The sequence below is a fragment of the Microcaecilia unicolor genome, chromosome 1, assembly GCF_901765095.1.
Source record: "Microcaecilia unicolor chromosome 1, aMicUni1.1, whole genome shotgun sequence".
Classification (NCBI taxonomy): Eukaryota; Metazoa; Chordata; class Amphibia; order Gymnophiona; family Siphonopidae; genus Microcaecilia; species Microcaecilia unicolor.
Window position 1 is genome coordinate 249,686,232 of NC_044031.1, and position 27,567 is coordinate 249,713,798.

Genomic DNA, 27,567 nt, shown 5'->3' on the forward strand with positions numbered 1-27,567 from the left:
TCCATAAACTTTATACAACAATGAAATGATACATGTAACGAAGTACTAGATGAGTTGGCACCACTAAAAGTAAAAACTAGACCCAATAAAAAATTGTCCCCCTGGGTTAATGACTGTTTTAGAAATGAGGCGTAAATGCAGAATGCAAGAAAGATTCTGGGCTAAAACTAGAATCATGGACCAATGGATTCTTCGGAAAAAAATCTTAAAAGAATATAAGCACTTAATTATTAAGGCTAAAACTACTTATTACTCAAAGTTTATAGGTGAAATAAAAGCCAACCCTAGGAAATTATATTCTTTGGTTATCAACTTATTTAACACACAATCTGTTTATAAAATTAATGAATCCCTGCCTTCAGCAGACCAACTGGCAAACTATTTCGAACAGAAAATAATTAAAATCAGAGCTTGCAAGTTGACAGAATTTGGTCTGTATTTCATTCTTTTTCAGTGGATCAAGTTAGATAGTTATTATGCAAATATGCCAAATCACAATCTCTGCTTGACATCTGTCCCAACTACCTGCTTAGGTCAGCTGCCACACTGTTTTTTTGATTATCTACACTCCTATCTTACTTTAATGTTATTCCTAGGTCTATTTCCTCGAAGTGGCAATATTACCCTGACTCCTATCCCTAAAAATTCCCAAACAAGCCAAAGCATTGTTTCCAATTACAGACCTGTAGCCTCAATCCCTTTGTCAAGGTCATGGAAGGACTGGTCTTGCAACAACTAATGGAATATCTCCAACTCCATTCCATTCTGCACAAATCGCAATCTGGATTTAGATCTTCCTACAGCACCGAAACTGTTCTTACCACTCTCTTAGACAGCTTCAGACAGGAGTTCAGTATTGGTAATAAAATTATAGTACTCCAATTTGATATGTCTAGCGCATTTGATACTGTCGACCACAATATTCTCTTAAATATTCTTGACCATTATGGTATTTGTGGTGCTGTCCATGATTGGTTCTCAGAATTTTTGAAATCTAGATCATACCAAGTTAAACAATTAGGCACTATCTCTTCATCCTGGCTTTCTAGTTGTGGAGTACAGCTGGGTTCTCCCTTGTCTTCCATCTTATTGGAGAGGAGGAGTAGTCTAGCGGTTAGTTCTGGTGGACATTGATCCTGGGGAACTGGGTTCGATTCCCATTGCAGCTCCTTGTGATGCTGGGCAAGTCACTTAACCTTCCATTGCCACAGGTACAACCTGCTGTGAATGTAGTTGCAAAAACCACAGAAAGGCAGTATATCAAGTTCCATTCCCTTATTTAACATCATGATGATTCCTCTTGGTAATCTACTTGAGCGCAATGGTCTTTCTACGTTTATTTAGGCTGATGATATCACCATTTACATCCCAGTTTCCAAAACTCGTTATGATATCATTAACAAAATCAGATTAGGTATCACATTAACTGAATCCTGAGCTTCTAATTTTAAATTGAAACTTAATACTGAGAAGACTACATTTTTATTAATAACAAATCCTTATCATCCGACTATTCTCAAAGATTTTACAATTGATAATATAACCTATCCTCTTGTATCCTCAATGAAAATCTTAGGGGTTACAATTGATCAGTTTTTATCCTTAGAAAGTCAAGTCTCAAATGTTGTCTCTAGTTCCTTCCACATGCTTCGGAAGGATTGCAATCATTTTTCACAAGACCTGTTTTCTGTACCTTAACCCAATATCTTGTTCTAACAAAAATTGACTAATGTAATTCCATCTATGCTGGAATTAAATGTGGCCTTCTTAAAAAACTGTTCAAAACGCAGCTGCTCATCTAATTTGTAAATCACCGCGCTTTGCTAAAGCTACCCCACTCCTTCATAATCTACACTGGTTACCTATAAAGCGCAGAATTTCGTTCCAGCATTGGTCCATCAAATTTTATTTGGTATGTCACCATCCTATATGAAACCTCATTGATTTACTCCACACAATGGTTCAGTGTCATCCAGAGAATCTCATTTCACATTTCCCCAGTTGCAGAAATGTATCTTACAAAACAATCCACAATGCTAACTTTTCTTATCAATGCACCAAAATCTGGAATTCGCTTGTTAAACAAATTAGATATATTAGTGATTATGGGTTATTTTGTAATTTATTGGTGCTAGGCAAAATGGTAGAGACTATTATAAAGAACAAAATTAAGGAACACATTCAAAAGAATGGATTAATGAGCTGTGGAGGGGCATTTTCGAAAGGGGCGTCCAAGTTGCGATTTGGATGTCCTTGCAAAATGGCAAAATCCAGGAGAGGGGAAACCATCTTTCGTTTTGAAAATACCATCAGGGACGTCCAAATCCTAGACATGGACGTTTCTGACTTTCGGCGATTTTCGAAACCAAAGATGTCCATGTCAAAAACGTCCTAATGCAAGCCATTTGGGCGTGGGAGGAGCCAGCATTTGTAGAGCACTAGTCCCCCTGACATGCCAGGACACCAACCAGGCACCCTAGGGGGCACTGCAGTGGACTTCATAAATTGCTCCTTTACCTTGTGTGCTGAGCCCCCAAAATCCCCCCAAAACCCACTACCCACAACTGTACACCACTACCATAGCCCTTACGAGTGAAGGGGGGCACCTAGATGTGGGTTTGTGGTGGGTTTTGGAGAGCTCACTGTTTCCTCCACAAATGTAGCAGGTAGGGGGTTATGGGTCTGGGTCGCTGTCTGAAGTGCACTGCAGTACCCACTAAAACTGCTCTCAAGACCTGCATATGACATCTGAGGCTGGCACGACATATTTTTAAGATGTTTTTTGAGGGTGGGAGGGGGTTACTGACCACTGGGAGAGTAACGGGAGGTCATCTGGTCATTTCGAGCACCTTTTTGTGCCTTAGTCGTAATAAAAACACGTCCGGGTGAAAACGTCCAAGTGTTCGTCAGTGACGTCCTTGTTTTTTTCGATTATGGGTCAAGGACGTCCAAGTGTTAGACACACCCAAGTCTCGCCTCCGACACGCCCCCTTGAACTTTGGCTATCCTTGCGACGAAGTGCAATTGGAGACATCCTAAAGCGGGTTTCAATTATACCGATTTGGACGTCCCTGGGAGAAGGACGTCCATCTTCCGATTTATGTCGAAAGATGGAAGTCCTTCTCTTTCGAAAATGAGCCCAAAAGCCAACATGGATTTAGTGAAGGGAAATCTTGCCTCACCAATCTATTACATTTCTTTGAAGGGGTGAACAAACATATGGATAATGGCGAGCCGGTTGATATTTTGTATCTGGATTTTCAAAAGGTGTTTGACAAAGTACCTCATGAAAGATTCCAGAAGAAATTGAAGAGTCATGGGATAGGAGGTAGTGTCCTATTGTGGATTAAAAACTGGTTAGATGATAGAAAACAGAAAGCAGGGTTAAATGGTCAGTATTGTCAATGGAGAAGGGTAGATAGTGGGGTTCCCCAGGGGTCTGTGCTGGGACCGCTGCTTTTTAACATTTATAAATGATCTAGAGATGAGAGTAACTAGTGAGGTAATTAAAGTTGCTGACAACACAAAGTTATTCAAAGTTGTTAAATTGTGAGAGGATTGTGAAACATTACAAGAGAACCTTACGAGACTGGGAGACTGGGTGTCTAAATGGCAGATCACATTTAATGTGAGCAAGTGCAAAGTGACGAACTATAGCTATGTAAGACAAGGTTCCACATTAGGAGTCACCGACCAAGAAAGGGATCTCGGCGTCATTGTTGATGATACGTTGAAACCCTCTGCTCAGTATACTGCGGCAGCTAAGAAAGCAAATAGAATGTTAGGTATTATTAGAAAAGGAATGGAAAACAAATGTGAGGACGTTATAATGCCTTTGTATCGGTCCATGGTGTGACCGCATCTCGAATATTGTGTGCAATTCTGGTCACTGCATCTCAAAAAAGATATAGTAGAATTAGGAAAGGTACAGAGAAGGGCGACGTAAATGATAAAGGGGATGGGACGACTTCCCTATGAGGAAAGGCCGAAGTGTGTAGGGCTCTTCAGCTTGGAGAAAAGACGGCTGAGGGGAGATATGATAGAGGTCTATAAAATAACGAGTGGAGTGGAATGGGTAGACATGAATCATTTGTTTACCCTTTCCAAAAATACTAGGACTAGGGGGCATGTGATGAAGCTACAAAGTAGTAAATTTAATACGAATTTTTTCTTCACTCAACGTGTAATTAAACTCTGGAATTCGTTGCCAGAGAATGTGGTAAAGGTGGTTAGCTTAGCAGGGTTTTAAAAAAAGTCTGGACTGCTTCCTAAAGGAAAAGTCCATAGACCATTATTATATTGACTTGGGGAAAATCCATTGCTTATTTCCGGGATAAGCAGCATAAAATGTATTGAACTTTTTCGGGATCTTGCCAGATATTTGTGATCTGGATTGGCCACTGCTGGAAACAGGATACTGGGCTTGATGGATCTTTGGTCTGTCCCAGTGTGGCAATACTTATGTACTTATACTTTATTATAGGCTGCAATATGAAATCACTGAACTGTATCAACTAACTGGAAATTCTTCAGTGTGAAATGTTGGTTTCTCTGTGAGTCTTAACCTTTACATATTTACAAACATACTAATAGATACACACATCAAAACTAATAGAATGTGCCAAGTAAAATCTACATAAAAATGAAAAGTGGTCCAGAAAATTCTGTCAGATGCTGAGGGAAGGCTCTGTAACATTCATGCCACTTTCTATATCTTTTCTCAGCAGGCTGTAACAGAGCTGCCAAGTGATGTAGAGATCAGGGAGAGCTTTTTCCCCTAGAAGATGTAGTGCTGAATTCATAAGACTTCAAACACCACAATGCACTACTCAGACTGAAGTACAAAAACCAGGAGCAAACAAAGCCTTCCTCCCCTGCCCCTTGAGAAATATTCAAAAGCAGTCCTGCTTTCCTTTAAGATGCTGAAGTCCCTGATAGGGCTATGCACTCTCCTCCTTTCCATAGTTTTCCTGTTAGCAAGTGTTGCTCAAAAATACAGTGCCCCAAACAGACATCTTATCTCTTTTGGGAAGGAAGTTCACTAATAAGCAATTGACGTTCTTCCGCAAAATTTAAAAAAAAAAAAAAAGGTCCCTGACATTTTCCATTCTTTTCCTTACGTGAAAAATAAAATAGTATCCTGACATTTCCATTCCTATTTCACAATAAATGGTATGAGCAGCATCTAATGAAGTTATCTGAATACAAAGAGTTACAATAGCTCTATAGCTAGATGCGTACAATTGCACAGGGACAGAAATTTCACAAGTCACGCTATCTTAGTACATGTCCCATTGTATGCAATGAGACCCTGTGCTAAAATAGCACAACTTATGGTAAAATAACCCATCTGAACGGTAACCCACATTGATTAACTCCCCCCCCCCCCCACACCCAATGTTGAAAATATCAACAAGGGATAAATGGGTGTTTACACATGTAGGTTATTAAATATCAACCTACACATGGGTTGGCATATACATGTATATGTCAGCCATTTTGCAAAACTGCACGTGTAAATGCTGCCCATATGACGTACAGGCTGCAATAGTGCTTTAAAACCAAATTGGGGGGGGGGGGGGTACCAAAAAACAAGGAAGGATGATGAAGAATACCTCCTTGGCAGGCCAAGATGTGCATGTTTGAAATACATGAAAATGCAAAAGTGCAGGTGTAAATCCCAATGTACAGACTATCCATCAGACACGTGTATTCCCCTTGTGAAATAGGGAATAAATGTGTACATTTTGATCCTGCCTGAGCCCCGGCCACATCATGTCCAAACCATGTCCCCTTGCAATTTAAACATTTTCCTGATATACATATGTAAATACCAGCTTTCTAAAGTTGGGTTTTACACATGTATTCAATACACACATGTAAACATAGGTATTTCTAAAGTACGGGCCCATATGTGAATGAGAATGCGGCCTGAGAAACCCCCTACTATCTCACAGTAATTCAAGCTCTCTCTCACTACTACAGTTACAAGACATAGCCTTAGAACTATGGCATCTGTAATGTTCATAAAGTTGCTTGCCTCCAGCATTTAAACATAATTACGCTGCTATTTTCAATACTAAAATCAAAAGTATCCGGTTTTAGAAAACTTGCAGACTGATAAAACTTTACGACAAAAAGTAAAAAGACTGTCACACACTTACTAGCCTGCTCACAAATGCCTTTACCAACTAGGTCTTCCAATCTCTTTCTTCCACTGCCCCCCTCCCCTGAAACAATGACCAAGAATCAAAACAAAACATAAGGCCCTTTAATACTGAACTTTAGCCTCCAACAAAACACAGACTCCAGGAAGCTTTTGAAACACCTCAGTGAGAAAACACAGAAGTTGGATTGTTAGATGGTGGGGGCACACGTGTTCAAATATTTCAGTCAATAAGTGAACTGTTACTGTACAAAGGAATTCAGAACACAAAATTCAAGCGCATCTTCTCGCCTGAACTACATATGGCAAATGCCATAATGTGCACCACACATCAAGGCAAATTTTCAAAAGATGTGTCAGGGTCTCAGCGCTGATGCACTCTCATCTTTAAAATGAAAGAAAGAAAACAGAAATACAATGGAGGCAATTCTATAATGTGGTGCCTTGAAGTAGGCACCACTTACATGTGTGAAAGGTGCCAGCAAATCGACAGTTAGGTGTCTATGTACACTAGGCGCTATTCTATAAGGTAGCGCCTACCTCAAGAGGATACACATTTGGGTGGAGCATGGGTTGGGTTCATTGGCATGTCTCATAGTCAGTGGCGTAGCTAGGGTAGTTGACACTCGGGGCCGGTCATTTTTTAACCCCCCCCCCTCTCCCCCAAATCCAGTACTAGGCATACTGAGAATACAAAACACTCAGGACCTATAGAGCAATTCTACCATACCATAAGCAGTAATTTCTACGAGTCACACAAGGAAAAGGAAAGCATCTTAAACACTACAGTGAGCACTAGAACATCAATTCACCTATTGTAAAACGAAAACAGACAGATTAGTACAGATTGTCGATCCTGCACAGTCAATGCCAACCGAAAGCCATGTCTTTTTCACAAATACAGATACACCCTAATCCACTATAGAATAAGTAATCATAAACTTTCTATTTAGACAAAAATTAAACTGAACCCCCGATGCCAGACTCTGCATACAATGCAACACCACAGAAACAGAAAATGTCCTCTAGTACTGTGCAAAATATAAAGACAGCAGATGTAAATTTGAAAAAACTAACAAATACCAATCACCACTTTACAAATTAACAAATAGAAATAAAACAAATACAGAAAATAAAATAATACCATTTTACTGGACTAATACATTTAGCTTCCAGAGGCCAAAATCTCCTTCCTCAGGTCAGTACAGTATAGTGCTGTTACAGTATCTTATCCTGACCTGAGGAAGGGGGTTTTGTTCTCTGAAAGTTAAGTCAAAACATATTAAAATTAGTCCAATAAAAAGATTACCTTATTTACATGTTCTATTTATAAACAACACAGCTACAATACTATATCCTAAAGCAAAATAATAAAAATATATATTTACAGTTTGTTGTCTCTGGTTTCTGCTTTTCTCATCTTCTTTTCACTGTCTTCCTTCCATCCAGGATCTGTCTTTGCTCTCTCTCTGCCATCCAGTGTCTGCCCTCTCTAATGTCCCTTCCATCCACTGTCTGCCCTCTCTCTCTCTGCCCCTTCCATCCACTGTCTGCCCTCTCTCTCCCTTCCATCCACCATTTGCTCCAGTCTGCCCTCTTTCTCTCTCCCCCTTCCACCCACCATCTGCCCTTTCTCTCTGCCCCTTCAATCCGTCTGCCTGCCCTCTCCCATCCATCCAGGGTCTGCCCTCCCTCACGCTCCCCACTTCCATCCAGGGTCTGTTGTCCCCTCTCTCTGCCCCCCCTTTTCAGCCCCCAGTTCCACCTGCCCCTAAGTTCCAGCCCCAGCCCACATCTCCCACTTGCCCCCCTTTTCAGCCTCACTATCCCACCAGTCCCCAGCCCTTTTCTCCCATCAGGCCTGAGCTTCAGCCCCCAGCCACTTCTCCCTGTCTCCTTTTCAGCCCCCAGTTTCAGCCCCTGCCCCGTTTCAGCCCACAGTTCCAGCACTAGCCCCCTTATCCCAAATACCCTCCTTTTCAGCCCCCAGTTCCAGCCCCCTTCATCCACCACATGCTTTGCATCCCCCCTTTTCAGCCCCAGACCCATTCTCCCACCTGCCCCAGGCATGGACCCATTCTCCCTCCTGCCCCCTTGTCAGACCCCAGTTCCAGCTTCAGACCCCTTCTCCCCTCTGAGCACCCCACCCCTCCCCAATCCCCTTCTCCCCTCTGAGCAGCCCTCTCAGCTCCCCCACCCCTCCCCAAATTCCCTTCTCCCCTCTGCGAACCCCTGAGCTCCCCACCCCTCCCCAGTTCCCTTCTACCCTCTGCAAACCCCTCTGAGCTCCCCCACCCCTCTCCAAATTCCCTTCTCCCATCTGCGAACCCCTCTGAACTCCCCCACTCCTCCCCAGTTCCCTTCTCCCTTCTGAGAACCCCTCTGAGCTCCCCCCACCCCTCCCCAGTTCCCTTCTCCCCTCTGCGAACCCCTCTGAGCTCCCCCACCCCTCCCCAAATTCCCTTCTCCCCTCTGCGAACCCCTCTGAGCTCCCCCACCCCTCCCCAAATTCCTTTCTCCCCTCTGCGAACCCCTCTGAGCTCCCCCACCCCTCCCCAGTTCCCTTCTCCCCTCTGCGAAACCCTCTGAGCTCCCCCACCCCTCCCCAAATTCCCTTCTCCCCTCTGCGAACCCCTCTGAGCTCCCCCAAACCTTCCCCAATTCCCTTCTCCCCTCTGCAAACCCCTCTGAGCTCCCCCACCCCTCCCCAATTCCCTTCTCCCCTCTGAGCTCCCCCACCTCCTTCTCCCGTCTGAGCCCCCCCCCCCCCCCGTAGAGATCGACAGAGCCCTCTTCTCCTGCCACCACCCGGCGTTTTTTTTTTTTTAATCCATGCAGTGACGCAGGCAGCGCCTCGTGTCTGCCCTGCTGTGTGCTTTGAAAAAGAAAATCGCTTCGCTGGCGTCGGGCCGGCATTCTCTCGCTATGTCTCGCCCTCGAGGAAATAGGAAGTTACCTCAAATGTGGGCGGGACATAGCGAGAGAAGGCCGGCACACAGCAGGGCAGACACGAGGCGCTGCGTGCGTCGCTGCATGGATTTAAAAAAAACGCAGGGTGGTGGCAGGAGACGGCGGAGCACCCCCCCACCCTCCGACACCCGGGGCGGATCGCCCCCACCGCCCCCCTCCCTTGGTACGCCACTGCTCATAGTTTTCCACATATGTATATTATAAACGACAAGTGTCAGTTGGTGTACCTAGGCACTTCCATTGACATGGTGTAGGCGCACCAATCAGTGGTGTAGCCATGGGTGGCCTTGGGGGCCTGGGCCCCCCCAATTTGGGTTCAGCCCCCCCCCCCCAAGTCTGCTGGCTTGGCTAACGAGAGTCCAGAAAAGCACCAGCAGAAGTTTTCCTGTGCGATATTCACCGCCATGCTGCCTGCCCTGCTTCCTCCTCCCTCACACGCATGCTCAATTTCACTAAAACTGAGCATGCGCTTCGGGGTGGGAAAGCAGGGCAGGTAGCACAGCGCCGAGTATCACCACAGGAAGACTTCTGCTGGTGGGGCTTGACGACCCTCGCCAGCCCAGGTATGTGGGAATTGCGGCAGGAGCAGAGAGTGGCTGGGAGGACCCACTTTGGGCTCAGGCCTCTCCCAAAATCGAGGTCTGGCTATGCCTCTAGCGCCAATGCTGACCTTATGCTAGTATTCCATAATAGCACCAAGATGCTGTTATAGAATTGACCCTGAGGCTATGGCATCGGGGAGTCCAGACTGAGGTGCCAATTTATAGAGTTTTTGCTTATTTCAAATTATGTATGTACTGTTTGTGAGCAGTCAAGGATTTTTAAATTGTGTGGGTTATAAATTTAAAAATAAATAAATTTTGTTTTTTGTTTTGTTTCTCAACATCTGCGAATTTTTTAAAATCCCTGGTTTTATGTAGGATTGTACAGACCTAGCTCCCACTAGACCTTCGTGATGCTCTGCAGGTCTCCCCAAACTCACCCACCACACTTCATTCGTTACATGCAATCCATAGGATTTCTATGGGCAAGAAAGATGCCTTGTTGCTCCTGCACAGCTTCTGCTACTTTATAAAATGGCAGCAGATTCAGTTCAGCAACAGGAGGGGTTTCCTCTTGCCCACAGATGACCACAGGCGGCAGATGAGACAAGAAACTGAAATTTAAAAAGTCTACTTGTACAAAATTGAAGAGTATGTGGGTAAACTGGCTAAAGTGGTAGAAGTGGACTGTCAGTTGTCTCAGAATAGGTGCATATTTTCACAACATTCCAATGTTTTGTGCCATTAAAAAAAGAAGTATTCCTGGGGGCATTTCACGGCTATGATTTTAGAGAGCATTGAAAAACCATAGTGCCTCTTAGCCAGCTAGCTCCATCTGCCTCTCAGTATTTGAAGCTTCCAAAGCAGTGTTACACCGCAAAGTAGAATAACATGAACTTTCCTCACAGCGAACAACGCCCCAGAACAAGAGCAGTAATTCAAAGGAGGGACGAACTCAACCTCCTGTAACAGAACAGAAATCCTGAAGACTGTTTTCCAACTTCTCCCAATGAGGGAACATATCTACAGGAAAAACTGAACCCAAAACAGCATCAATCAATCAATCAGGGCGGGCTCATGGATTCATCTGCTATGACTAAAGGAAAGAAAATTACCAAGGTAAGAACCTAATTTTCCCTTCCTTGTCATCAAGCAGATGAATCCATTATGAATGGGATGTATCAAAGCAATCCCTAGATAAGGTGGGAACAGGCCACACCATGCGCCAGCACTTGTGCTCCAAAATGCGCATCCCTCCTGGCAGCCACATCCAGCCTGTAATGTCGGGCAAATGAGAGCTTAGAAGCCCATGTCGCTGCACTGCATATCTTTTGAAGAGAGAGTGCTCCAGTTTCAGCCCAAGAAGAGGAAATCGCTCTTGTGGAATGTGCCTTAAAGGCTTCAGGCGGAGGCCGGCCAGACAGCAGATATGCTGAAAAAATAGCTTTTTTTTTTTTTTTAACGTTGTGAAGAAAGTTAGAGACAACAGCTACAGAGGCACTCCGGAGGTCCAGGAGAGTGGGAAAGGCAGGGAAAGGACGAACCAATGTGCCTCCATCCACATAGAAGAGTGTAGGAAAGGCAGGGAAAGGACATACCAACGTGCCTGCATCCACATAGAAAAGTGTGGGAAAGGCAGGGACAGGGCAAACCTATATGCCTGCATCCACATAGGGGGAAGGGTAAGGCATGGAAAGGGCTAACCTATGTGCCTTTAAAGTGAAGCTGTAATAGCCACAACACCCCTGCTACAACTGGCAAAAGCCCAGGAGCCACCCCAGGCAGATTTTTGAAGGAGCTGAATAAGCTGCATCCAACCCTGCTGGGGAGTTAGAGAATACTGAGAGGCAGATGGAGCTAGCTGGCCAAGAGGCACTATGGTTTTTCAGTGCTATCTCCCCCTGCTGGTAGGTGGACACAACCCATTCATAATGGATTCATCTACTTGATGACAAGGAAGTTTTTAATGCAGACTATGATGACAGAAACAGATAATGCATACCCATGCAACCAGCTGCCCAGATCTACAATCCCTGTATTTCAGAGATTTTCTATCCAAGTTTGCAATCTGCTTCTTCAGGAGACCCAAAATAAATATTCAACAGTCCATGAAATACATATTTATTTATATTTAATTAAAGCATTTTTTGCAGTTTTATGCATTACCATTATTTAATATTTAATAAAGACATTCTTGTTTTTTAGTGCTCAAATATTTTTGAAGAGACCGGACTGTTGAATATTTATCTTGGGTCTCCTGAAGAAGCACATCACGAAACGTGGCCCATGTGGGGACCCTGCTCCTATGGATTCCAGTGTTCTAACGCTTATCATGGGCAGTCTCTCAACCCATCATGGGCCCTGTTTACTAAGGTGCACTAGCATTTTTAGCATAATGGGTTGAGAGACCGCCCATCCTCCCCAATGTTCTACAAATCCTAACGCCAGCTTCAAGCTGGCGTACGTTTTGCCATGGTAGCAGCGCCCTTTCTTGGCATTCTGCCCGCTGAGCATTGGGAAGGAATAGTTAATGCCCTGTTTAGTATGTATTTGCATGTTACTTATGGTCAGAGCCAGTGAGCTTGTTTCACGCTCTCGCTGGCTCTGATCACGGGGCGGGAGCAAACATGGGTGTTAGTACAGAGCTATCACGTTTGCTTCTGATCATCTTCCTGTTAGTTTGTAATGCTTATTCCTGAGCTGCAAAAGTCAAACCTTTTGTGTCCCATCTGAAGCCATTTCAAGTTCCTGATATTGTCCATATTATTATTATTCAAAGGTAATTCCTCTTGGCAACTAAAATAGCAGAGCTATAGAGTTTTCTCAAAAAATGTTAATTTTCGTTGTTTTCTGGTATAAGAAATATATATTCAGCGTCTGTGGGTATCTGGCACATAAGGTATCTCACCACATTTATCAAAGATAAACTAATACATTATAGTATGGGTGGGGTGGAGGGTGTAAGATAGGAGATGAGATGATTGAGTTGTTAAATTGGTCTCCTGAATGCGCCTGATCAGTACGAACTGATCCGCCTGATCTGAAGTAAGGTACAAATAACTGAGAAATGCACACCAAGGAGAATAAATTCACCAAGCCTATCCTCTTGCTTGGCCAGCAGCCAAGCGATCATTAACTCTGTCACCTTGAACAAACTGCCACAACTCTTGAAAGCCAACAACTATTCTATTGTTCAACCAATTCTGAGAAACATGGGTATGAAAGAAGATAACCAACTGGATTATTCAGCTACAGGAATGAAAACAGTGCCACGTACCTCACTCAGTTTACAATAGGTGAATCAATAGGCACTGCCATTTTAAGAGGAGCCCTTCTTTAAACAAGATACTGATGCAGAGTTTCACAGTGCACTAGTCATGGCATCTTACTTGTACTGTTGCATCCTCCTCTACACTCATCTGGGTGTCCAGCACGTGGGAAGTTGCTACTGGTGGAGGAGGCGCTCTGCGTTTCTTCATCTCTGGCCTCGTTATTCCCGAGATGTTGTTCAGGGAAAGTGATGGGCCCAAAGCAATGGTACGGAAATTAAATGCGGGTGAGTTTGGAGCTGTTGAAGTCTCCTGTTAGGAAAGTAAATAAATCGATTATCAGCAATTTTATCTTCACCATATTTTGCAAGACACCAGAAACCGATTTCACTGCTTACTCTAACTAAGCCCCCTGTTTACAAAGCTGCGCTAGCGGCTGTTGCACAGCAATGCCAACCCAGCCCTGTCAAAGTCAATGGGCTGTCGGCATTAGCGCGACTTTGTAAACGGGGGGGGGGGGGGGGGAGGGGAGGGGGGTAAGCCATTAACTCTGTCTGCCAAAAGCACTGCTCCAATGCCTTCAGCATGCCAGAACCAAGGGAGGAAACCTGGATTAGGGAAGATGCTCCTGGTACATCACTTTCCTGAATACTTGTGGTCCGTGCAAAAAATAGCGACCTTGGACCACTAGCAACTTTAATGCTGACCCACACACTGATGTCCACTACACCCTATGTCATGTGTTTGCACAGACGTCAGTGCTTATACTTTGTATGGTGTTGGAACTGTGTTCTTCCTCAGTCTGGCCTTCAATCTACATCTTCCTTTCTTTTACTGATGCAATAAAATATTCTAAAAATCTGGTTGTCTATGGTGCAAATAAGCAGAAATTGCAACTTGCCTAAATACTGCTTGTAAGTTCTGACAAATACATTGAACTGTAGTTATTTATTGTATATTAGACCTTGATATACCACCAAATCTACAATAGTTCAAGATTGTTAACATCATAAAACAAGAAAGGAACTCCATAAATAACAGGAAAGCAAAATTATTCACATCCATTCTCTTTCAGTTTTATAGGATAATGATGCTCCATGTGCTTTTAAATCTCTCTCATCACCGATGAAAATCACTGCTCAGCCATCAAGCCAAAATAATAAGGAAAGAATTAGATTTATCCTATGTCTGGTCTTTCACACTGTCTCTGACAACATTATAAGCGTTCACTATAGATTTAATAAAACAGCTACTCTGTTGCTGGGACAAGTATTTAAAACACAAAAAAGTTCCAAGTGCCTTCAAAAATGGGACATCTCATTTTATTCCACAGTGCAGGTCAACCTTGTACGTCTATGACCCAGCAGCTGTGATGCTGGACAGGTTCATATTGGACTTTTGATATCAAACAACCCCTAATGCAGGCGCTGTGCGCCAAAACATGACCCATGTCAGGTCATAGATGTGCAAGATTGAGTCACTGATGTACAAGATTGACCTACGCTGTGAAATAAAAGGACTTGTTAGTTTTTGAAGGCTCTTGGTACAGTTTTTGTGTTTTAGATTGTGTTTTGTGCTTTGAATCCTCTCTATGTTGTTTTGGGGACAAGTACTGAAACAGCACTAAACTTGACAACAAAACTAATTACAGCCAGGACAGAAGTCATAGGATTTATCTTTATATTTATCACAAAGCGTTATATATTGTCCTTCATTAAAAACATCAGACTGGTATGCAATCAACAATCAGATAAATAATAACAGAGCACAGAAAAAAATAAGAATTATTATTATTATTTCTGCATTTGTACCCCACATTCTCCAACCAAATGGGTGGAAGTTCTGCCATAAACCACCATATCTAGTGCAGTGGAGGGGCTCACTCCCCACACACTTGGGAAAAATAGTAGGGCCTTAACACCTGCTTTAAAACTAATTAGGGAACTCCCCTTCTGAAGGTTTCTTGGAACGGAGTTCCAAGGTAGTGGAGCTAATATACAGAATGCAGAGATATGAGTAATTTCATGGCATGCTCTAACTGGTGGTGAAATGAATAAAAGATTATCATCAGAATACACATGATGGAATGTACGGAATCAAAACATTAAAAAGTGCCGTAGGCTGGCCAGTCTTCATTGCCTTAAAGCAAGCACAAGTAGTTTGAACTTTATTCTACATTGAGACTTAATACTACAATGTTTTAACCTATTTGTTTTGCAGGTACATGTGCTGCCCACACTCGTATCTCTTTCAAAATGAAGAATCTGGATCTTCAAAATATTTTTCAATGTAATATCCCACCTTTCCATATGCTGAAGGCAGATAAAAGCAAGCAATGAATTACAATATAACTAAAACAAGTGTAACCAGTTTTATAATGTAATAAAATGTACAATCATCACAAATAATTGAACAATCCACAAGTAACACGTATAATGTCACACACAGGAATACATAACCAATTTAAAATATCAATCTGTGATAAATATGATGAAATTAAACAAACAACCGCCTTATTATTAATTCCTTGGTCAGTTTGAGCTAGTCAACAACAAAAACTGAATGACCAGGCGAAAAGTTTATTGAACTACTAAGGACAATGTAAAAAAAAAAAGGCAGTTGAAAAGTATACACTTGATTTAATGGAGCATTTCCGCTATATTAATTTATAGAAGATTTATACCCATAAAACTAAAACCATTCTTCATGGTTAATAAAAAGCATTCATAATCTTCCATTTAAAACATAAAACAACATCACAAACACAGTAATCTGGTCCATTTCCATCCACAGATCTGAAGGTTAGAGAAAGTGTTTTATATTTCAACGTTTTTATTGATGACAAATCCTACATTACAATTTCACTTTGTATAACAATTACAATACAATCTTAATATTCCAAAAATGGAGCTTAGCAAAAATAAACAGGTGTATAACATTGCTGATATTCCGCAAGCTGTTGGTTTTAATCACCCCCCCCCCCCCCTTTCCTCTTTGTTTTATTCCCTGTTTTGCAGTTAATTCTATACAATAAACTGATCACTATGTAAAGTAGGTATTTCGACAGTCCAAATGATGATCCATTACAGGAGTCATTCTACAATTCAGCATATAGCTTCTCTACCAGCAATGGGCCTTGTGTCTGATAGCCCTTCGCTAGTTTCAACAGTTTTTATTAATGTCAAATCCGAATATACAACTTTACTATAACACATTAAAGCTTTGTTTAACATGAACTCCACTGACTCACATCCTTATTAATAGTCATCAAATTTTCACTTTTAACCCCTCCCCCCTTCGCCTATTAGTTCCAACATTTTATTTAAAAACACTTCATAAAGAAAAAAGTGTCATGACCACTTGGCTACTTAGGAGTTATAGTTCGCCATTAATTAACCCTTATCCTTTCCCCCCCTCCCCCCAATGAGCTCTCCAGTGATATCAGCAGTGGTACATGAAATGTCAACATATCAGATTATATACGTTACACAATCTAGCTTATCATATATCTGCATACCTTAGAATTGTTCATCACCTTTAATCTCTGCCCCTCCTTCCCCCCCTCCCCCTTGTCTCTTTAATATTCTATAGCTCACTCTCCCATCATACTGCTATACATCAGTTCACTCTCAAGACTTCCATGATAATATTGTACTACTCTTGTAAGGTGTTCATTACTAAACTGCGCGCCCTGCTACTTAAGGCTTGGATATAAGGTTCCCATATTGCCCAGAATTCTTTTTTCCGGTTTAAAGTTCCTCTAGCTTCTTTAGCTTCCCATGTTACTAATAAATGTAAACTGTTGCGCCAGTGCCAATATGTTGGCCCTTCTGTTTGTATCCAATGTTGCATTATACATTGTTTCCCTATTATACATGCTTTATACATAAATTGGCGTTCCTGTCGTCTAAGATTACTCCTGCTTCCTCTATTACCTAGTAAGCAGTGCAGAGGTGTCAAATAAACTGGTTTATTCATTATATTGAGAAAGTGTTTTAAATATGGCCCTTTCTTCCATTCACAAATTTTGGAACTTCTGTGGGGGGCTCGGCAGGAAACATCCATGATAAAGTATGTCTTGATAAGGTACCAGGGGATGTGTAGGCTAGTTGAGATAATGGGTATGGGGTGTGACTAGTGACTGAAGGTGTATGTGAGGACTGTGTGTATTAGTGGCATCATGTATATACATATCTCCATGTACTTCCCTCCTTTCTTTCTTTGCTCTCTAATTCGGCACTATCCCTTATGCTCCATCTCTTCACTTCAAGCCTGTCTTCTTTTCTTTTCACTAACTCCACCCTTACCCTTATGTGCCATCCCTCACTTCTTTCCTCCTCTGTAATCCCACCCCATCCCTTGTGCTCCTCCTTTTTCTTTCCTTCTTATTAACTCCCCCTCTTCCCTTATGTGCTACTCCTCTCTTCTTGTTTTCTCTTTTCGAATCCTGTTCCTTCCATTACATTTTTCCCTATTTTCCTTTCCTCTGCTAACATAAGAACATAAGAAAAGCCATACTGGGTCAAACTAATGGTCCATCTAGTCCAGTATCCTGCTTCCAACAGTGGCCAAGCCAAGCCACAAGTACCTGGTGGAAACCCCAAAAGTGGCAACACTCCATGCTACCAATCCCAGAGCAATGTATGGAATACATCTGATCTGGGCTTCCAAGATGGTATTTTTGAACAACATGGTTTCATTTCAGATAGTAGCTCAAACTTGATCATGTTATGATCATTGTTTCTCAGGGGACCCAACACCATTACCTCTCATACACAGCACCAAGGACTAGATCTAAAACCTCTTGTCAGTTCCTGGACCAGTTGCGCCAAGAAGCAGTTGTTTATTACATCTAGAAATGTTATCTCCCTGGTGCTCCCTGATGTAACATTTATCCAGTCAATATTAGGGTAATTGAAGTCACCCATTATTATACTGTTGCCCAATTTGCCAGCTTTCCTAATTTCTGTAAACATTTCTTCATCTGTCTGTTTGTTCTGTCCTGGCCATCAATAGTATAGCCATACAAGAATACTCCTTCCCTCTTTTCTTAGGGGACCTTTTACAAAGGCACGTTAGCATTTTTAGTGCATCTCTAGTGTTCAGCGCACGCTAATGGTTAATGCATTCTAAAAACGCTAACACACCTTTGTAACAGGACCCCTTAATGAGTTACCAGGAACCCTCAGGAGATGTAATGGAGGTGTTGGAAGACTGGCAGACTAGTGCATAAAAGACAGAAATCAAGAAGCGCCTTTCTAGTTCATTTGCATAAAGAAATTTGCATATGGACACAGAATCTGCCAGCATAGAGGAGAAGCTTTTCCTGTTGAGACTAAGAGCCTATTGAACTGCGTAAAAGACTTTATTACTAAGTGACATAATTGTAGATTTGGACTGTTAGAAAAATACTAACTAGTATCTGGTTTGATTATTTCACCTTAATCTAACGGAATACAAGAATGACTTTTACTGCCTGGAAACCACTTAGAGCAGGCAGGGAGGGAGTAGTTCTCAGTGTTCCCAAGGACATGCCAGAGAGGAGGACATAGACCTATGGAAGGAGGTGTCACTACAGGAAGACATACCAGTACAGATGGACAAGCTGATGCTGGAGGACTTATCACAGGAAACACATTCATTAGATGCTGACTGTGCTGGAGGCTCTGACACATAGAGGAACCCTCAGGTGATGAGCCAGTAAGATCATCAAAATGCAAGGGTATAAAAATATAAGGAATTCAAGTGAGTACAGTCACTGAAAATGCCAAAAGAATGAAAGAGTATGCTGTTAGTAGATAATCTGGGGGCATCACCAAACAAATAATATGAATTAGTTAGGTGTTCTACACTGACTAGCAGTCTGAGATAAGTACTACACTCTGATAGGAGGCCTTGCACACAACTACAAACAAGTCCAGATGACTAAAGCTGTATTAAAAATCTATGTTAAAGTTTTAACAGTTGGTTAAACTTTGGTGTCAATGTTTTATTTTACTTTTGATGTAATAAGTGAAAGATGTAGAGCATAGTATAATTAAAACTGCCTACTAAGTCTAAAGCAAAGTTTAAAAACTGTGCAAAAATTAAAATAGAGTTGACTTTTGAAGGTAACTTTAATTCGTCAGATGTGGAAGTTAAATTTGACTAACACAGGAGGAGTCAAAATGGTAACAGTCTGCTGACTTTGTTCTCCGCACTGATTATTGATTTCTTACCTTGATGGGTAAATGGAAGACCTACCTCCCAGAAATGCCAAAAGATCATCCCGCAAATTCCTTAACCTTCACTTCTCCAGCTGTAAAGGACTAAAATACAAGCTCATACATGCGAGTACCTTCTCCTACATGAGCACGCAGCTGTGGAATGAACTACCAACCGACTTGAAAACAATCAACGAAACAGCTAACTTTCGTAAATCTCTGAAAACGTACCTCTTCAACAAGGCCTATAAAGAAAACCCATGGCTTAATTACACCACATCGCCAACCCACCCCAGCTTTGACAGTCATCTTTCTATACTATCTACTTAGACCTTTTTTCTCATCATTCTTCTTTTTGTATCACCAATTGTATCTGTCAACCTGGAATGGCTATGCCATAACAAGTCTATGTAAGCCACATTGAGCCTGCAAATAGGTGGGATAATGTGGGATACAAATGCAACAAATAAATAAATAAGGGGAAAGCATGGGTCTTTCCTTCAGTATTCCCTGGGCCTGCACCTCTTGGACTGATTCTTGTTTTGCGTGAAGAAGCTCAGACTCTGGTGTTTTGCTGTTGAGAGCAGAGTTGCAGACAGAGGTGGACCGGAGATCTCCCTTGGCTTTTATAATACACTTAGCCCAGAGCTGTGAATACACCCAGGCATCATCCCCTCTGTCCATGGAGGCTGACTTGGCAACTACTGATGTCATCAGCATCAGTGTCTTTCAGGCTCAATGTGTTGAGACCTGAGCTTATCGCCTCAGGAGCTGAACTCAGCTTTTGATAGTGGGAGAAGGAAGTGCAATTGGAGAGGCAGAAATTATAATTGGAACTTCTGAACTGATGGCAGGAAGGGGGACTACAGAACAACTTCTTGGTACTTCAGGTCAGACTACTTATCAGTTTGCCATATTGCTTCCAGAGCATTTTACTTTAGAAACTATTTGGCAAGCTATTTCTGAGCTGGGGCAAGCTATGATTACACAAGTTAATATATTAACACAGAAAATCCATGACCAAGAAGGAAAGCTGACAGTTTGAACTTCAGAGGAAGACACTTGGAAAAATATCATTTGGGAACTTTAAAGGTGAAATGCCTAAAATGCAGTTATGTGAAACTTCTTTGAAAAAAGATAATTTGACCCTTAGAGCTAAAATTGAGGCTTCATTACCTCCTCTGGTTGCAGGAATGAGGTTCCTTAAGAAGAAATTTGAGCTTTTTTAGTTATCAGCTTCTCTTTTGGAATGGTTAGGATCCTTATTCTTGCCTAGATTCTGTACCGACTTCTCCTAAAAAAGTATGCTTGAGTGCACTGATGTATTCTATTTCTATATTTTTGTTCTCTCTTTCTATTCATATTTTCTTTATCCTTGCAATTTTCTGTACAAGTGGATGACTTGGTTGCTAATTTCCAATAAAACTTAAAAAAAATGTTTGACTAACACACTGAACTGGCTGGTGGGATGTGAATCAGGGTGCATAAGAGGATCAGTTAAAGTAGGAGAGTGGATAGATGGGTGGGTAGAAGAGGGCAGGAGGATGAATTGGAGGAATGGCGGATGAGGTCGAGTGAGTGAGAGGGAGATGGGAGTGTGGGGATCCCGGACTTGGGCTGCTTGGGTACAGGGTCTTTGAATCAGGCCCCTGAGGTCCAAGGGCCTTGGGTCATGAGATCATGAGTCTGTGGGTCCACAAATTGAGAATCCTTTCAAAAAGGAGACTATGATAAAATGAGAAGAATGATGAAAGAAAAAAACTTACAGGAGCAGCTGTGAAGGTCAAAAATTTACTGCAGGTGTGGATGCTGTTCCAAAATACCACCCTGGAAGCCCAGGCCAAATATATTCTGTGTTAAAAAAGAAGGAAGGAAGACCAAACGACAGCCGACATGGTTAAAAAATGAAGGAAGCTATTAGAGCTAAAAGAAAATCCTTCAGAAAATGGAAAAAGGATCAGACTGAAAATAATAAGAAACAGTATAAGGAATGTCAAGTCAAATGCAAAGCACTGATAAGGAAGGCAAACAGAGACTTTGAAAAAAAGATTATATTGACGGCAAAAATACACAGTAAAAAATGTTTTAACGTATAGGCAAAAGAATCGGTTGGACCGCTAAATGACCAAGGGGTAAATGGGGCACTCAGAGAAGACAAAGCCATAGAGGAGAGCTTAAATTAATTCTTTGCTTCGGTCTTCACCAAGGAAGATTTAGGAGAGATACCCATGCCAGAAAAGATATTCAAAGCTGACAAGTCAGAGAAACTAAATGAAATCTCTATAAATCTGGAAGACGTGGAGGGGCATAATCGAACGGTGCGGCCAAGTTGTCATGAGGGCATCCTCGCAGGACGGCCCCGTAAAGGGGCAGGGCAACCCATATTATTGAAACAAGATGGGCATCAATCTTTCCTTTTGATAATATGGTTGGGGACATCCAAATCATGAAATTTAGGTCGACCTTAGAGATGGTCGTCCTTAGGTCATTTTTGAGATGGTCATCCCCGGTTTTCGGAGATAATGGAAATCGAGGACTCCCATCTCAAAAACGACCAAATCCAAGCTATTTGGTCATAGGAAGAGCCAGCATTCGTAGTGCACTGGTCCCCCTGACATGCCAGGACACCAACCGGGCACCCTAGGAGGCACTGCAGTGGACTTCACAAATTGCTCCCAGGTGTATAGCTCCCTTACCTTCAGTGCTAAGCACACCCAAACCCCAAACCCACTCCCCACAACTGTACACCACTACCATAGCCCTAAGGGGTGAAGGGGGGCACCTACATGTGGGTACAGTAGGTTTGGGGGAGTTTGGAGGGCTCAACATTTACCACCACAAGTGTAACAGGTAGGGGGGGATGGGCCTGGGTCTGCCTGCCTGAAGTGTACTGCACCCACTAAAAACTGCTCCAGGGACCTGCATACTGCTGTCATGGAGCTGGGTGTGACATTTGAGGCTGGCATAGAGGCTGGCAAAAAATGTTTTAAAAATTACTTTGGGGTGGAAGGGGGTTGGTGACCACTGGGGGAGTAAGGGGAGGTCATACCCGATTCCCTCCGGTGGTCATCTGGTCAGTTCGGGCACCTTTTCGAGGCTTAATCATGAAAAAAAAAATGGACCAAGTAAAGTCGGCCAAATGCTTGTCAGGGATGCCCTTCTTTTTTCCATTATCGGCCCAGTCGCGCCTTCTGTACGGTGCCGACACGCCCCTGTGAATTTTGGTTGTCCCCGCGACAGAAAGCAGTTGAGGATGCCCAAAATCGACTTTCCATTATGCCGATTTGGGCGACCCTGAGAGAAGGACGCCCATCTCCCGATTTTGTGTCGGAAAATGGGCGTCCTTCTCTTTCGAAAATTCACCTGATAATGGAGCAATTTGAAAATTGAAGAGTAGCAAATCCCCTGGACTGGATGGTATTCATCCCAGAGTACTGACAGAATTGAAAAATGAACTTGCAGATCTATTGTTTGTAATGTGTAATTTATCTTTAAAATCAAACTTGGTACCGGAAGATTGTAGGGTGGCCAATGTAACACCGATTTTTTTAAAAGGTTCCAGAGGAGATCCGGGAAATTATAGACCGGTGACCTGACACTGGTGCCGGGCAAAATGGTACAGCCTATTATAAAAGAACAAAATTACAGAGCATATTCAAAAGCATGAATTAATGAGGCAAAGCCCACATGGATTTAGTGAATGGAAATCTTGCCTCATCAATCTACTATATTTCTTTGAAGGGGTGAACAAACATTTGGATAAAGGTGAGCCAGTTGATATCGTGTATCTGGATTTTCACAAGATATTTGACAATATACCTCATGAAAAACGTCACAGAAAATTGGAGAGTCATGGGATAGGAGGTAGTGTCCTATTGTGGATTAAGAACTGGTTAAAAGATAGAAAATAGAGAGTAGGGTTAAATGGTCAGTATTCTCAATGGAAAAGGGTAGATAGTGGGGTTCCCCAGGGGTCTGTGCTGGGACTGTTGCTTTTTAACATATTTATAAATGATCTAGAAATGAGAGTAACTAGTGTGGTAATTAAATTTGCAGATGACACAAAGTTATTCCAAGTTGTTAAATCAAAAGAGGATTGTGAAAAATTACAAGAGGACCTTACGAGACTGGGAGACTGGGCGTCTAAATGGCAGATGATGTTTAATGCGAGCAAGTGCAAGGTGATGCATGTGGGAAAGAGGAACCCGAACTATAGCTACGTAATACAAGGTTCCACATTAAAAGTCACAAACCAGGAAAGGGATCTAGGTGTCATTGTTGATAATACGATGAGACCCTCTGCTCAGTGTGCGGCGGAGGCTAAGAAAGCAAATAGAATGTTAGGTATTATTAGGAAAGGAATGGAAACAAAAGTGAGGACGTTTTAATGCCTTTGTATCGGTCCATGGTGCGACTGCACCTCGAATATTGTGTGCAATTCAGCGAATGCTACATACCTGTAGAAGGTATTCTCCGAGGACAGCAGGCTGATTGTTCTCACTGATGGGTGACGTCCACGGCAGCCCCTCCAATCGGAAACTTCACTAGCAAAGTCCTTTGCTAGCCCTCGCGCGCCCGCGCGCACCGCGCATGCGCGGCCGTCTTCCCGCCCGAAACCGGCACGAGCCGGCCAGTCCAGTATGTAGCAAGACAAACTCTCAAGGGAAGACACAACTCCAAAGGGGAGGCGGGCGGGTTTGTGAGAACAATCAGCCTGCTGTCCTCGGAGAATACCTTCTACAGGTATGTAGCATTCGCTTTCTCCGAGGACAAGCAGGCTGCTTGTTCTCACTGATGGGGTATCCCTAGCCCCCAGGCTCACTCAAAACAACAACATTGGTCAATTGGGCCTCGCAACGGCGAGGACATAACTGAGATTGACCTAAAAAATTTACCAACTAACTGAGAGTGTAGCCTGGAACAGAACAAACAGGGCCCTCGGGGGGTGGAGTTGGATCCTAAAGCCCAAACAGGTTCTGAAGAACTGACTGCCCGAACCGACTGTCGCGTCGGGTATCCTGCTGCAGGCAGTAATGAGATGTGAATGTGTGGACAGATGACCACGTCGCAGCTTTGCAAATTTCTTCAATGGAGGCTGACTTCAAGTGGGCTACCGACGCAGCCATGGCTCGAACATTATGAGCCGTGACATGACCCTCAAGAGCCAGCCCCGCCTGGGCGTAAGTGAAGGAAATGCAATCTGCTAGCCAATTGGATATGGTGCGTTTCCCTACAGCCACTCCCCTCCTATTGGGATCAAAAGAAACAAACAATTGGGCGGACTGTCTGTGGGGCTGTGTCCGCTCCAGGTAGAAGGCCAATGCTCTCTTGCAGTCCAATGTGTGCAGCTGACGTTCAGCAGGGCAGGAATGAGGACGGGGAAAGAATGTTGGCAAGACAATTGACTGGTTCAGATGGAACTCCGACACGACCTTTGGCAGAAACTTAGGGTGAGTGCGGAGGACTACTCTGTTGTGATGAAATTTGGTGTAAGGGGCCTGGGCTACCAGGGCCTGAAGCTCACTGACTCTACGAGCCGAAGTAACTGCCACCAAGAAAATGACCTTCCAGGTCAAGTACTTCGGATAGCAGGAATTCAGTGGCTCAAAAGGAGGTTTCATCAGCTGGGTGAGAACGACATTGAGATCCCATGACACTGTAGGAGGCTTGACAGGGGGCTTTGACAAAAGCAAACCTCTCATGAAGCGAACAACTAAAGGCTGTCCTGAGATCGGCTTACCTTCCACTTGGTAATGGTATGCACTGATTGCACTAAGGTGAACCCTTACGGAGTTGGTCTTCAGACCAGACTCAGACAAGTGCAGAAGGTATTCAAGCAGGGTCTGTGTAGGACAAGAGCGAGGATCTAGGGCCTTGCTGTCACACCAGACGGCAAACCTCCTCCAATGAAAGAAGTAACTTCTCTTAGTGGAGTCTTTCCTGGAAGCAAGCAAGATGCGGGAGACACCCTCTGGCAGACCCAAAGAGGCAAAGTCTACGCGCTCAACATCCAGGCCGTGAGAGCCAGGGACTGGAGGTTGGGATGCAGAAGAGCCCCTTCGTCCTGCGTGATGAGGGTCGGAAAACACTCCAATCTCCACGGTTCTTCGGAGGATAACTCCAGAAGAAGAGGGAACCAGATCTGACGCGGCCAAAAGGGAGCAATCAGAATCATGGTGCCTCGGTCTTGCTTGAGTTTCAGCAAAGTCTTCCCCACCAGAGGTATGGGAGGATAAGCATACAGCAGACCTTCCCCCCAATCCAGGAGGAAGGCATCCGACGCCAGTCTGCCGTGGGCCTGAAGCCTGGAACAGAACTGAGGGACCTTGTGGTTCACTTGAGATGCGAAGAGATCCACCAGGGGGGTGCCCCACGCCTGGAAGATCTGTCGCACCACACGGGAATTGAGCGACCACTCGTGAGGTTGCATAATCCTGCTCAACCTGTCGGCCAGACTGTTGTTTACGCCTGCCAGATATGTGGCTTGGAGCACCATGCCTTGACGGCGAGCCCAGAGCCACATGCTGACGGCTTCCTGACACAGGGGGCGAGAACCGGTGCCCCCCTGCTTGTTGACATAGTACATGGCAACCTGATTGTCTGTCTGAATTTGGATAATTTGGTGGGACAGCCGATCTCTGAAAGCCTTCAGAGCGTTCCAGATCGCTCGCAACTCCAGAAGATTGATCTGTAGATCGCTTTCTTGGAGGGACCACCTTCCTTGGGTGTGAAGCCCATCGACATGAGCTCCCCATCCCAGGAGAGACGCATCCGTGGTCAGCACTTTTTGTGGCTGAAGAATTTGGAAGGGACGTCCCAGAGTCAAATTGGAGCAAATCGTCCACCAATACAGGGATTCGAGAAAACTCGTGGACAGGTGGATCACGTTCTCTAGACCCCCAGCGGCCTGATACCACTGGGAAGCTAGGGTCCATTGAGCAGATCTCATGTGAAGGCGGGCCATGGGAGTCACATGAACTGTGGAGGCCATGTGGCCCAGCAATCTCAACATCTGCCGAGCTGTGATCTGCTGGGACGCTCGCACCCGCGAGACGAGGGACAACAAGTTGTTGGCCCTCGCCTCTGGGAGATAGGCGCGAGCCGTCCGAGAATCCAGCAGGGCTCCGATGAATTCGAGTTTCTGCACTGGGAGAAGATGGGACTTTGGCTAATTTATCACAAACCCCAGTAGCTCCAGGAGGCGAATAGTCATCTGCATGGACTGCAGGGCTCCTGCCTCGGATGTGTTCTTCACCAGCCAATCGTCGAGATATGGGAACACGTGCACCCCCAGCCTGCGAAGCGCCGCTGCTACCACAGCTAGGCACTTTGTGAACACTCTGGGCGCAGAGGCGAGCCCAAAGGGTAGCACACAGTACTGGAAGTGGCGTGTGCCCAGCTGAAATCGCAGATACTGTCTGTGAGCTGGCAGTATCGGGATGTGTGTGTAGGCATCCTTCAAGTCCAGAGAGCATAGCCAATCGTTTTGCTGAATCATGGGGAGAAGGGTGCCCAGGGAAAGCATCCTGAACTTTTCTTTTACGAGATATTTGTTCAGGGCCCTTAGGTCTAGGATGGGACGCATCCCCCCTGTTTTCTTTTCCACAAGGAAGTACCTGGAATAGAATCCCAGCCCTTCTTGCCCGGATGGCACGGGCTCGACCGCATTGGCGCTGAGAAGGGCGGAGAGTTCCTCTGCAAGTACCTGCTTGTGCTGGAAGCTGTAGGACTGAGCTCCCGGTGGACAATTTGGAGGTTTTGAGGCCAAATTGAGGGTGTATCCTTGCCGGACTATTTGGAGAACCCACTGATCGGAGGTTATGAGAGGCCACCTTTGGTGAAAAGCTTTCAACCTCCCTCCGACAGGCAGGTCGCCCGGCACTGACACTTGGATGTCGGCTATGCTCTGCTGGAGCCAGTCAAAAGCTCGCCCCTTGCTTTTGCTGGGGAGCCGCGGGGCCTTGCTGAGTCGCACGCTGCTGACGAGAGCGAGCGCGCTGGGGCTTAGCCTGGGCCGCAGGCTGTCGGGAAGGAGGATTGTACCTACGCTTGCCAGAAGTATAGGGAACAGTCTTCCTTCCCTCGAAAAATCGTCTACCTGTAGAGGTAGAAGCTGAAGGCTGCCGGCGGGCGAACTTGTTGAATGCGGTGTCCCGCTGGTGGAGAGACTCTACCACCTGTTCGACTTTTTCGCCAAAAATGTTATCCGCACGGCAAGGCGAGTCCGCAATCCGCTGCTGGAGTCTATTCTCCAGGTCGGCGGCACGCAGCCATGAGAGCCTGCGCATCACCACACCTTGAGCAGCGGCCCTGGACGCAACATCAAAAGTGTCATAAACTCCTCTGGCCAGGAATTTTCTGCACGCCTTCAGCTGCCTGACCACCTCCTGAAAAGGCTTGGCTTGCTCAGGGGGAAG

The 27,567-nt window shown here is 44.1% G+C and overlaps 1 protein-coding gene across 3 annotated transcripts in view; it reads right to left on the bottom strand.

The window, feature by feature from the left end:
- COBL (cordon-bleu WH2 repeat protein) overlaps positions 1-27,567 on the bottom strand; it is a 459,548-nt gene that overhangs the window by 136,058 nt on the left and 295,923 nt on the right. For all 3 annotated transcript variants that reach the window (XM_030205475.1, XM_030205461.1, XM_030205468.1), the window contains exon 7: positions 13,068-13,259. In XM_030205475.1, the coding sequence (XP_030061335.1) occupies positions 13,068-13,259 (192 nt within the window). The remainder of the gene's footprint in view (positions 1-13,067; positions 13,260-27,567) is intronic.